A 13,659-nucleotide genomic window follows, 5' to 3' on the forward strand; every position below is an offset into this window, starting at 1 on the left:
GCAAAATTGCTAAATCAAATATAGGTTGCTATGCCACATTTGCTAATTTTATTAGAACTACCATGTAGGGGAACTTATCGCTGTGCAGAAACACTGGGGCAGGTGTGGCTATCACTGCTTGGAAGCAAGGCAATGCAGTACAACACATGTTTCAATCCCGATCACCAGCAATCGCTCACTGGTTTGGTGAGCGAATGGGTAGCTTTTTCACATTAGGGACTACTCCGTAACCCCTTGGATTTAATCCCCTTACAAATGGCCTGCCTATGTGGGGAAGTATAAAGGTGAAACTCCCAGGGTGACGTCAAGGTGCCTTGGTATCCGCTTTGTGTGAATAACAATGTATTTTCTGTACAAAAACATGTCCAAGGACACCCGGAGAGGACAGAATCTATTGGTGGGTCGGTGAAGGTAGAAGTGAGGAGCTGAAAATTAGTGGTAATGTTGCCGTATTAAGAAGAGGGTTATAAAAAAAACGCTGTGGGTAAGCGCATGTTAATTTGAACAGTACCAGCGGTGACGAGTTTGAAGAAAAGGCCAAAATGTTTGCACAAGAAAGGGAAAGACTGGGTCAAAAGGATGCTGGAGGACAAGAAAGAGGTGCCCACTCATCAGCAGGTTGTACAGGCCCAGGTGTGTGCGCCCCCAGCGCTGGACACTCCACTGGCAAGTGAGATGCCTGCCATAACACCATCAAAGACTAAAAGGGCTGCTTTTCCCAAGGGGAAGAGGCTTCCCTTTTGCCTCCCCACATAAAATTTAAATAAATAAAAATGTGCCACCCAGAGAAGGGCCTCTGATGGCTGGAACAGCAGGCAGCAAATGTACAATCGTGCACGCTGTTACAGCCACCTGATTGGCCAAGGCCCTTCCCCGGGTGCAAATTTACTTTTAAGAAAGACACAAAGAAAAATGCTGTGTAATAAGGTAACCTGCTTTCAGTTCTTTTGTCACAGGTATGCTGCCTGTTTTATGAGGAAGCAAATGAGATGCAAACTGAGTGTGGCAAATAAACAGCACATGAAATTGAGGGAGAAAAACAATTGTTTGTGGCACATGCTATCTGCCAAAGAAAAGGCATGGATGTGGCTGGAACTTTGCACACTTACAAAAGAAAAACATGCCCATCACAGATCTTACCACTAAAACTTTAAAATGTGTTTGAGACTTGTCAGAAACAATGATTATTGAAATTAACCATTACTAATAAAGATGATGCTATCCAATTCATAGGTCGAGTGCATTTCTCTTTGGTCGAGTAGATTTACCCGGTGACTCGACCTGCAGGTCTAGCAGGATTTTTATGACTTTGAGGCCTGTGAAGGGCTTGGCATATAGCTTCTTTCCCATCATCCCTAATGTTGGAGAAGACATCCATCATTACACACACATACTTGACAAATGCACAAGAAGCATCTACTGCCTTAAGTACCATGCTGCCCGAGGCAAACACCTTTTGGGCCAGCACATCATAACATTTGTCGCCCCTGGCAAGGGGTAGTGAATGGTAGACACTTGACTTGTTGCCAGTAGTAGCTTCCTGTAAAAGCCAGACTGTCGTGTGATGGATGCCTGGTGAGGAACTATGGGTCAGAGAAGACTGGCCTGTATTTCCAAGCAAAATCCTTGTGGAATGTTTGCCATGAGCAGGGAGTTTTCCATAGCTCAAAGAAGGGATTTTTGATATTATGTAAGGGAAGGACAGGTTTGTGACTTTGCCCAAAATGTCCGTTAGGCCACATTACTGCATTTCCCTGGCTGGCGGGGCACAGCCTAAGGCATCGGCCACCCTTGACATAATGTTTCCATATGCCACACTAGGGTAGGCTTAAGGATCTCCTTGCAGACATTCTCCCTCAGGGGAGGAGTCTATGCCAGTTGCATCATGCAAAATTGAGGCCAGATCAGCTAATCTATGTTCCTCAGCCTGAAAGGTTGTTGAGGAAGAACCATAGGTTCAAACCTAATGAGAACTGGGTTGTCCTCTTCTTCAAAGATTCCCTGAAATGAGGACAAACTCACTTATCGATTTTTTGGTGCTAACCTAGTCAAGGGGTCTCCGACTATCAACGCCAATTGCTCCTTCAAAGTCAAAAGCACGTCAAAGAACACAGCAGTCGACAATGCTCGAATCGAGGATTTCACTTCTCTCAGGCTTTTCAGTGCACAACGATACTGGTGAAATGAGACCCTGCCATTTTTTTTCCGGGTGCAGTGGGCTCTTTGTTTCCCCCCCCCCCCCCCCCCCCCGAGAACAGGCGTTCCTGCTTTCGCCAAGACTTGCAGCGTTTTGATGTGAAATTCTTCACACTTTTCCGCCAAAGCGGTTTTAGACGGGAAACTATTTTAGATGGGAAATAGACTCGTACTTGGCATCTTTGAACACAACAACAATTTGGAGGTTCTCTCCTTTGGGGCTTTTGTCATCATGTCTTGACATGAACTGCAGTTTTCCACAAAATGGTTGGTACGGAGGCACAACAGAATTTCTGTGTCGGTTGCTCAACCACATTTTGGCACTGCAATCACAGAACTTTTTTAAACCCAAGGGTTTCGGGGTGACTTAGTTGAAGACATTTTTGAAAAATTACGCACATTTTTATCAGAGAAATTCTCTGAAGTGAACAACGTGTTCCCGAGTAGTGGACAAAAGGAACTGAGGTCACGTAGTACCACACACGCTATTTGTACCGACGTCACATCCGGTCCTGAAGTAGACAACTAGAGGATCACCACTGGCAAACCGCATGGCGCCCCTTGCTGGGAAAATGTTTCAAAGAGTGCGGCAAAGGATAAGGACACACTAAGGACACACTAAGAAATCTAGACTCCCAATTCAGTCACTTCACCATCGACACCATCAAAATACCTGTCTCTGACTCAGTCAAAACCCTTAGAGTCTATTTGGATTCCAACCTATCCATGGAGAGACAAGTCAATGCAATAGCCTCCTCAGCTGCATATCACGCTAAACTAATCAACGCAGTCAGGCCCTTTCTCTCCAAAGAGAACTGCACAAACATAGCCAGAGCCATCACTGGCTCTAGGCTAGACTACTGCAACGTACTCTTCCTAGGAACCTCCAACAAAAATCTGGAAAGGTTACAAGTCATACAGAACAGTGCTCTCCGTGCAGCCCAAGGCATTGCTAAAAGAGAACACATCTCGGAGGCCAGAAAACTAGCCCACTGGCTCCCAATTAAGGAAAGAATCGTCTTCAAAGCTCTTACACTGACCCACAAGTGCATTCACCTCACTGCTCCCGCTTACCTCTCCGAAAGGATCCACCCTGTCTCCTCCACAAGGCCAACCAGATCACCCTATACCAACATGCTCTATGTGCCACTAGTAAAAAGAGCCAGAGCGGGGGGTTCCAGCTTCCCATATCTTGCACCCGCACACTGGAATGCCCTACCTCCCACTATCCGAGGTGAGGCCTCCTTCATCGCCTTCCGTAAAGCTATGAAAACCATCCTCTTCACATAAGGTCCCTCACATCAGCATGAATACTATACATTTTGACCCACTGCATAAGCTGGAATGTAATGACCAATCGCAGAAGCTGTAAGTATTGTATTATGTCTGTAATACTTATAATGTACCAACAACTGCTACCATTCCTGTACCTCTGTAACTAAGCTCTCACAAGTAACAGCGCCTCAATGCCCGTGGGCTGCTTGCACGCTATATAAATCTAAATAAATAAAATAAATAAATAAGAATATATTCAAGATGAGGAATCTGTGGGAGGATATAATCCATTAGAACAGTATATTTGAACCATGTTTGTTCTCAGTAGAGAGGCCTCCATATTCTTGTTAAGGACTTGACTTACCTTGTTTTTCTGTTTCTGGAACATTAACCGGCAACAATGGGCTTTGTCAACTCTTGTTCGCAAATCATGTAGTGAACCCTCCTGACTCTGCACAAAGTGATTATTGTGGAACTGGTGACTCTTAGGGCACTAGGCCCCATCGCCTAGCAGAGCAGGACTGATTAAGAAGTAAGGAGCTGAAACTAGGTACTATTGTGGGTTTTCTGTTTCTTAACAATTTACATAACCATCTCAAACTTGTTCTAAATTGCTATTTGTTCTCTTCTTGGCTTGCGTTATTCTATACAGTTGCTTACAACTGCAACTGTTTCAAAAGGTAAGGAGCTGGTGTTCTGCTAACAGAACCCACAATTAGTGAACTGATATATATGTTTATAAGCAGCAGTAGGCTTCCATTGCTTAAGTGTACCCAAAGGCCTAATACATAATTGTATATTTTGTGTATCTGTCTAACTTTAATTATTGGAGTGCTCTGTGTGCATCTCACTGTCCTAGACAACCCCCAAACAATTAAGTCTATGCCTTACTGCTCAGCTACCCTACCTTGATAGAGTTTGGCTAGACATCAGTGTCTTTTCCATGTTCACTATAAAAGGTTGGGCACTCAGAAACTAGGAAGAAGACTAACCACTTCTAGAGTGGAGATCTCTATTTTTTCACTTAATTCAAACCTGGAATGGGGTCCTAAAAAAGGCGATCTCTGCGCCAGAGTTTATTGTAGTATCTTTGGACTTCTCTGGGGTAGTCTTGGCAGAGGACAAACAATATTGTCATACACGCCATATCAGCATTAGGGGTAATTGTATGACAAGATCTGAACTCTTTTCCTAGAGAGAAAAGACCTAAGGTGTGCAGATCATCATCAACTTCCACCTGTCACAATCTTAACTAGATTTAAATCCAGATTTAGGTGGGGACATTTCTAAATATTAAAAAATATCTTGAGTGGTCCCAGAGAATTGCAGTGGAAAAAAGGAATGGAAAGAAAATGGCAGAGGTAAATCCGGTCATGTATACATGGGACGTCACACTTGCAAAATATGGCGCAGAGAGGACAGCGTTGATGCCAGGGCTGCAGAGCACCTCATGGCCGCTAAGAACATGTTTTCTCTTGTAGCTGACTGTGTCAGGGGGGTATTTCACAAGATGTGGAACGCGTAGGAGGAATCCGTCCATTAGAAGAACAAGTTACTTACCAACTGGTAACGTTCTTTTGACTGGATGTTCCTCCAACGTATTCCTCATCTTCGATGTAATCGCCCAGCTCTGGCTGTTATGGAAATTTTTCTTGGCAGAGGGCACCATGCGTCGATGTCGTTGAGTCGAGGTTCCTCGAAGGCCTCCGTCGAGGGTGACGTCACCGGGTATACAAATAGCAGACGCGGTGCCAGTTGGTATCAGTTCTGTTTTTCCCCTCTTGTTCTGCTGTATAGATAGTGTAGGTAGCCAGGGGTCAGCCTTGCGAGAGTTGAAGTGGTAATAACACTGGAAAATCTACAGAAGGGTAGGATGGGAGGGCGATGACGAATACGTTGGAGGGACATCCAGTCGAAAGAATGTTACCAGTTGGTAAGTAACTTGTTCTTCGAATGGATTGTGTCCTCCAACGTATTCCTCATCTTAGATAGATTCCCAAAGCAGTGTAAAAGTTTTTTCGTGGAGGGAGTAGAATTTTAATGTTTTTTTTATTTTTTATGTAGCTGAATACAGCACTGCTTTACCAAAAGCAAGTTCTTTAGGAGTAGGAAGCATCTAGATTGTAGAATTTAGAAAATGTGTGCAGCGCAGACCAAGTCGTCGCTTCACAAATAGATTTAATGGGAACCCCTCTTTGAAGGGCTGTTGAAGAGGCTACGCCTCTGGTTGAATGGGCCCTCAAGCCTCTGGTGGATCTTTGCCCGCCAATTTGTAGCATTCTGAGAAGCAAAGCACAATCCAACATGATAGTGTTTGTTTTGACACTGATTGACCCAACTTCCTTCCAGTGTAGCCAAGGAAAAGTTGATCGTCCACTCTAAGCTTGGAGAGCCTAGAAATGTAAAAGCTTAGAGCTCTTCTCGGGTGTAGCCTGTGCAATCTTTCCTCCTCCTTGCTAGGATGAGGTGGAGGATGGAACGCGGGCAGAGTTATCTTCTGATTCAAATGGAAATCGGACACAACCTTAGGTAAGAATGAGGGTTTAACCCTCAATACAACCCTGTCCTTGTGGAACACAGTATAGGGTCGCTCAATCTTCGTGCAGATGTTAAAGCAACCAAGAAAACGGTTTTCAACGTTAGTAATCTTAATGGACATGTGTGCAAAGGTTCAAAAGGAGCACACATCAAAAACTTTAGAACCAGATTAAGGTCCCAAACTGGGACTTGGAAAGAAGAAGGAGGAAACACATCGGTGAGTCCCTTTAAGAATTGAATTATCAAAGGAATTTTAAAATAGGAGCATTCTTCCGAAGAGCGCTTGAAAATGGAAAGCGCTGCAAGATAACCTTTAAAGGTCCCAACATTAAGACCTCTATGTGCCAGAGATAAGAGGAAGGATAACACTTCTGGGATAGAACACAGAAAAGGATCAACATTCTTTTCCATGCACCAGTTGCAAAACTTCTTCCAGCGGCAACGGTACAAAGATTTTGTTGCTGGCCTTCTTGAGGAAAGTAACACCTCCATGACGTCACCTGGAAGGTCCCAATCCTTGTATCTCAGCCTTTCAGATACCAAGCATGAAGGATGAGAGTACTGAACTCTGGATGGAGAACCTTGCCCTCCTTTTGTGAGAGAAGGTCCTCTCTCTGAGGAAGACGTAACAGAGGGCGGATGGACATATCTAGAAGGTCCAGGTACCACGTTGTCCTGGCACATTCCGGGCCAATTAGGATCATGTGGTTCCCGAACCGTCTTAACCTCCTGATGACTTGAGGAATGACAGGGATCGGAGGGAACGCGTATAGCAGTGGGAAGTTCCACTCCACCACGAACGCGTCGCCTAGGGCTCCTCTCGGGGGGAAATTCCCTTGAGCAATACCTTTCGCACTTTCGGCTGATTCCGGTCGCAAATAGGTCTACTTGAGAGGTTCCCCAAAAGGCAACGATTTCTTGAAGGACTTCCTGAGCCAGTTCCCACTCGTGGGACACAGTACTCTGCCTGCTCAGAGCGTCCGCCGTGATATTCTCCATCCCAGCTAGATACACTGCCGATAAGGAGATTCCTTCCTGAATCGGCCAATTCCAGAGCTGCATTGCCTCTCTGCACAGAGGTAGTGACCCTACACCTCTCCTCTTTTGTTTAGGTAATGCATGGCCACTGTGTTGTCCATTATCAGGACATTTTTTCCCCTGGCAGATGGCAGAAAAGCCTTCAGCGCTAGTCTGATTGCTCTTAGCTCCAAAAAGTTGATGTGTAGTTTGGACTCTGATGGAGACCAACGACCGCTGATTGTCAGATCGTTGGCATGAGCTCCCCACCCCATGAGTGGTCCGTCACTACTGTAATATCCGGCCATGGTTGCCAAAAATGTTCTCCTTTTAGGATGTTCTCCGTTCAAGTCCACCACAGAAGCTCCTGCCGAACCTTGTTCGGAATCTGAAGGAGATCCGTCATTTCTCCTGAGAATTGGGACCATTGAGTCTTTAGAGCCCATTGAAGGGATCTGCCCAGGCGTGCTTCTGGCACGAGGAAAATGCAGGATGCCATGAGGCCAAGCAAACTCAAGTCGTCGTAGGCCTGGAGATTTTGGGCATTTTGAAATTTAAAAACCATCTGAAGAATGTCTTGAGCCCTCAACTTGGGAGGCAAGCTCTTTCCCAAGGATGTGTCTAATATAGCCCCGATGTACTCGAGCTGTTGGGAAGGTGTCATTTGCGACTTCTTGAAATTGAGGGAGACGCCCAGTCTGTGGAGGAAGTAGCAGGTAATTTTCAGAAGATTCAAGGCTTGCCAGCAGAACGCGCCCTGATCAACCAATCGTCCAGGTAGGTGTAGATGTGAATCCCCCCTCTCCTGAGGTGCGCTGCCACAACTACCACCAACTTGGTGAAGACCCTCGGGGCGGAGGTCAACCCAAATGGTAGGACTCGAAACTGATAGTGCGAGTCGTCAACCGCGAACCTCAGGTATTTTCTGTGCTTGAGATGGATTGGAACATGAAAATAAGCATCATGAAGGTCCAACGACACCAACCATTCCTGAAGTATCTGAGAAAGAGTGACCATCTTGAACTTATCATTCCTGAGGAGCTTGTTCAAGCCTCTTAAGTCCAAGATGGGTCTCAGTCCTCCGTCCTTTTTGGGAATCAAAAAATATGGGGATTACCATCCTTTGTTCCTCTCTGCTAGAGGTACTGGTTCTATAACACCTTTCTCTAGCAGGGTTAAGACTTCCTGCAGTAGGAGCGGGTCTGGAAACTTAAAAGAGTATCTCCCCAGTGGATTGCTTTGAGGCTATGTTAGAAAAGGAAGGCAGTAACCTTGGGCTATTATTTCTAAAGTCCAAACATCTGAAGTAATGGCTCGCCATTCTTGCAGATGCTGGTGCTGGGACAGCCTGCCTCCCACAGGTGTCTTGTGATGCAAGTCCTCAAAGTGGTTTTGTGGCGGATGCTGCGGCTGCTCATGGTAAGGAAGCTGCAGCTGGCGCTGGCTTAGTATGTTTACCTCGTCCAACACAAGTGGTTTTTCTCTGGCCTCTTTGACTGGCCATTCCTCTCGCCTTTCCATATGAGGAGTAATAACGATAGGATCGTCCCCTCCAAGATTGTCCTTATGCACGAAAAGGCTGAGGTTGCCCAATAGCAGCTCCTAAAGATTTGGCAGCCCCTTCCGAGGTCTGCAACCCCTCAAGGCTCTCGTCAGCCTTGTTGCCAAAAAGGTGAGACCCGTCAAAAGGCATGTTCAAAAGACGGTTTTGCACGTCTGGTGCAAAACCCGACTTTCGCAACCACGCAAATCTGCGCATCACTGTGCTAGTGGCCATGGACCTTCTCACACTATCTGCAGTGTCCAATCCAGACTGAAGGGATTCCTGCATCGCCTCCTTTCCATCTCTAACGATGGCTAGGAATCCTTCCTTTTCTTCCCCTTCTGGTATGTGCTCCGCCGCCATAGCAATGCACTCCCACAGAGTGCATGAACATTTTGCCAAGGCACATGCAGAGTTGGCTGATTTTAATGACATACTCCCAGCTGAAAATACCTTGCGTGCCCAACCATCCACACGTTTGCCATCCCTATCCGGAGGGATGGAAGGGTACGCCACCTTATTTGATGTAGCTGTGGCTGCCTGGACCACCAGACTCTCGGGATTGGGGTGTTTGGACAGATAGCCGGGGACGCTACTGAAAGGGCAGTATTTTGACGTGAGGGACTTAATCACAGAAGGAATTGAGTCCGGGGTCTCCCAAGTTTTGGCCACCCTATTTTGTAAGGCTACATTGAAGGGTAAATTCGGATCTTCTGTGGGGTCCCGATCTAGTATGTCAGGTCATCCTGGATGAACTGAGTTGGTAGTCTAGCCCATCCTAAATAATCCACCACCTTTGTCATCAGTTGTCTATATGAGGGACTGGCATTTTCCCCTGGTTCCGGTTTGCCAAATTCTGTCTCGGGTGATGTGTCAACTCCACTTGCATTATGCAATGTTTTCACTAAATCCCTCATTCTGCTTTCCTCAGAAGTTAGACATTCTGGGACATTAGGGGTGCCATCCTCCTCCTCAGACCTTTCTTGTTGTTCAAAAATTGAAGACAAGGATTAAAAAAATTCTTTCCTTGGCAGAGGTTTATACATTTTTTCTGGAGGAGTGGTTACAATGGAGGTTGAAGGCTTTGTAGGCTTTGCAGCTTTTTCTTTTGCTGGTATTTTGTCAGTTTCTGACTGAACTGAAGCCTTTGAAACTATGGGCACCGAAGGCTTCGGGGTCGACGTCGATGAAATAACAGTCGTCGACGGAGCTGGCTTCGAAGGCGCTCAGACGATCTTCGAAGGCTCGTCCTTCGAGGTGTGTCGGGTTACGGACGGCGTCGATGACCTCGAGTGGTTGACTCTGCTCGAGCGATCTTTATTACACGGGGTCCTGGAGGTTTCCCAATCTTTTCTCCTTCGATCACCGGGGATCGAGTGTCGGAACGGTAACGCTCTCGCCGGCTTCCGAGGAAGGCGCCGACCAAGGCTTAGCCTTTTCAAAAACCTCCATTTTATTTCTAAATGCTTCCCATTTTTTTCGGAGGAAGAATGTTTTGTGGGGCATTTCTTTTTCTTGGTGGATTTGTCAGAAGACTAGGTGGAAGGGGATCGGCGGCGTCGCTTTTTAGACTTTTTCGAAGGTGACGAAGAGTGGTGGGAACCACTTCGGGACCTAGACCTATGTTTTTGACTTTCGCGTCGAGGAGATTTCTCCCCATGGGTTCTCGACTCGACGCTTGAGGCTTTCGGTCGGGTTTTCGACCTACCTGTAGCTTTCCCTTCCTCTCTCGCAAGGCCTTGGCCATCATAGCCTGACACTTTGCACAGGCCTCCGTGTCGTGGTTTTTGCCGAGGCACCACAGACATTCTTGGTGCGGATCCGTGATCGATATTTTGGAACGTACTGCGGAAAAACAGAACTGTGGCCAACGGACGCAGCGCGTGCTGCTTGTATACCAGAGGACGTCACCCTCGACGGAGGCCTTCGAGGAACCTCGACATCGACACAGCGCCCTCGGACGACAACATTTTTCCAAAACAGCCAAAGCTTGGCGAATACATCTAAGATGAGGAATACGTTGGAGGACACAATCCATTCAAAAGATTCTTTTGTAATACATCAAAGGCATGTGAAGGGGTCAGGAATACGAGGGAAAACATTAAAATCTAGACTCCACTCAACATAAGGATGGGAAACAGGTTGGGACTGTTAACTTGGGCTACTGTTTTTGCAAAGTACATGGGCCAGACGGAACATTGTGAAAGAATCAACAGTGGCATCAGGATCATATGATGCAGACCTTTTCAAGCTATGGCAGGGGTCTGCAACCAGCGGGTCTCCAGATTGTTTGGACTAAAACTCCCATGATCTCTCATCATTGAATATGCTGGCTAGGGATGATGGGAGTTGTAGTCCAAAACATCTGGAGAGCAAAGGGAAGAACCCTGGGCTATAGTTTTAGGCCGAGAAATAATTCAGTTAAACTAAGTCAGAAAACATCTCTGTGGCAACTTAAAAAGGCAGTCTTAGGAATTAGTAGCGGGATAGGGGCAGTTCACTGATTGCTAGAAAGGTTTTTCGTTATTTTTGATTCGCTATTCTAATTATACACAGGTCTTGTCAAATGCATAAAGAACCGAATAAAATCACATACCTTTGGAAGAATTCTCTTCCTTTGGTGGGGCTACCTTAATATCCACAGCGAAGTCCAGGGTTCCTTTTCGATGCATCTTCCGTCTTAATTTACGCTCTTCTTTAACATTTAGTTTATTTGAGCTGACAGAAAATAAAGTGGGAAAAGTTTTAAAAATGCAGTTTTTTTAAAGCAATCCTCCATTAATTACTCAAGATGCACTTTAATCACTGAAGTAGACACTTATAGTAAAAGGAAAAAGAAAAAAATGGGTATGACTTTTTAAACAATGTGCTCTCAACTGAAGAAATCTAAGACAGAATTATTAAATTCCCCACTGCTTAACTACATTCATCCACTATTCAGTTGTATTTATTTGGTTTGCAGAATTTCTTATCTGCGCAAAGAACAAATTACTTCCCTTTGCCAATGTTTTCTTTGACGGATTAGTCCTTTCTTCAATTAGGTAAGATAGATTTTCTTTTTGCTGCTTTCGTCCAATAGACGTCTATGGAACACCCTTTCTTTTTTTTGTTTTAAACCCTGTTCCGATTTATCGGAAGGCAGCAAAGCCTTTTGCTTTACTTCGCATGCCCTTTCACTCATTTCTATGGGGAAACTGATAATAGTCTTATAGAGTCCTTATCACTGAGAAACTGTGTCGCCTTGGGAATTTCTTGAATTGTTACAGAGGCGGTTTGTGTGTGAGGCCATGTGTGCCAGCAGGTCTGTCTGGTCCCAGTACACATCCTGGCAACTCAATGTCTGTTGCTGAGCAGATGTTATGGCCATTGGCTATTAATGTGTTAAGGAGATTTTCTTTTTGCAAATCTTAGTATCTCTGTCCCAAGCATTCCAGCACAAATGCTGCACTCTCTGGGATTTCTTTCTGACTCCAGAGACCTTTTCATCCCACCCACCTTCTGCATGCTCTTTAGCTTTGGAACTACTGGGCCCAGTGGAGGGGAGACCTAGTCTGTGGCTCATGCTTTCCTATGGTAGCATCCCCACCATATGTGGTGCGCTGCCAGGGAACCCCAGGGTCCTTAGTGTAATGTCATTTTAGGCAAACTGTTGAGTCCTTAGACTCCCCAGTATAGGACTTTTTGTGACTAGTGCATTTTGCTAATTGCAGCACAAACCATCTTCAAAGGAGTTCTCTGGGGCACTTTGTATACCCTTAGCTGGTTCCTAGGTAGCAGTTTTGCTACTACCCAGGCATCCTCTTAACAGGCTGATGGCAGACAATACGTTTTAATCTATTTCTTTTTAAAGTGCACGGGTTGCTGTAGCAGCGACAGTGCACTAAAGGGAACCATATGCTCAATATTGTGCCACTTACTCTTAAACCCTGTTCAAGATGTCCTCTCCTTTTGTTAGTTGTCATCCTTCCTTTCTAGGTGGGGGAGGGCTCTCTTCCTTCAAGCACCTTGGCGGGTTTCTTGCAGAAAGCAGGCAAAGGCTCTCCTTAGTGTGTGAACTGCAGGAATGCAGGAAGGGAGGAGGGGGCTGTCTGCCCCCAATCCACATTCCTCCAGGGACGTAGATGTTGCTTGAAGACTCTGGGGGCTAGCTGTCCTTAACTGGACAGCCACCTTCAGATTTGAAAGTTGCAGTGTCCTTAATGCAGGGCTGTGGCCGCCCCCCCCATCCCCTTTCTGGGATGTAAGGAGACGAGCTGAACCCAGGAACCAAGTCGACTACTGGACCTGAAGAGATCAGACGATGAACGAGGGATGGCGGAGGACTGCGCCTGTGACTTGTACTGGCCCGGAAAGAACCACTTTGCCACTCCAGAAAACCGGAAAACTCTGAAGGACAGCTCTGCCAAAACGAGCGTTAGAACCATACATAGAATCCAAGCAGTAATGCTTGGCAAAATATGCAAGGAAGCCCATATAGCTTCTTGGGAAATATCGAGGACACGTACTCCGCGTTGCTGAGCCAAGATGATGGCCGACCCTCTGGTGGCATTTCGTAACAGCCCTGCCTGCTCAGGCACCCACATAGGCAATGAAAATGTGGTCATCAGTCCTGTTTCTCCCTTGTCTGAAAGAAGTAGAACCTGAAGGCCTGCACCGGGTTTAGTCGAATGAAATGCTCCACTGCCTTGGAAGGGTAAGGCAGAGCCAAAAAGACGAATAGATGGATCTTGTGAGAGGTGGAAATCAGAGACCACCTTCGGAAGGAAGGAGGGACTCTCTCTCAATATGGTCTTTTCCACTGACAAAACCAAGAAGGGCGGATTAACAGACAGGGCTGGGAGCTCACTCGCCAATCTAGTGGAACTGATGGCAAAAAGGAAAATCACCTTAAGGGTGAGCAGTCTTAAAGAACAAGAATGAAAGGGCTCAAACGGAGTGCCCATTGAAAACATCAACACACATTTAAATCCTACTCTAACAACAAACTGGAGTGGGGAAACAGACAGACCCCTCAGGAATTTGATGACTGTGGGAGATCATGAAAAAGGAGCCCTGATTGGGGTCCTCTTAAAAAAACTGAAATGGCCACA

General features: G+C 46.0%; 1 protein-coding gene across 2 annotated transcripts in view; it reads right to left on the bottom strand.

The window, feature by feature from the left end:
• The window catches only part of TTC3 (tetratricopeptide repeat domain 3), a 2,698,168-nt gene that overhangs the window by 1,273,786 nt on the left and 1,410,723 nt on the right, over window positions 1-13,659 (bottom strand). For both annotated transcript variants that reach the window (XM_069636090.1, XM_069636092.1), the window contains exon 26: window positions 11,166-11,287. In XM_069636090.1, coding sequence (XP_069492191.1) covers window positions 11,166-11,287 — 122 coding nt within the window. The remainder of the gene's footprint in view (window positions 1-11,165; window positions 11,288-13,659) is intronic.

The sequence above is a fragment of the Ambystoma mexicanum genome, chromosome 7p, assembly GCF_040938575.1.
Source record: "Ambystoma mexicanum isolate Mex_15411 chromosome 7p, UKY_AmexF1_1, whole genome shotgun sequence".
Lineage (NCBI taxonomy): Eukaryota > Metazoa > Chordata > Amphibia > Caudata > Ambystomatidae > Ambystoma > Ambystoma mexicanum.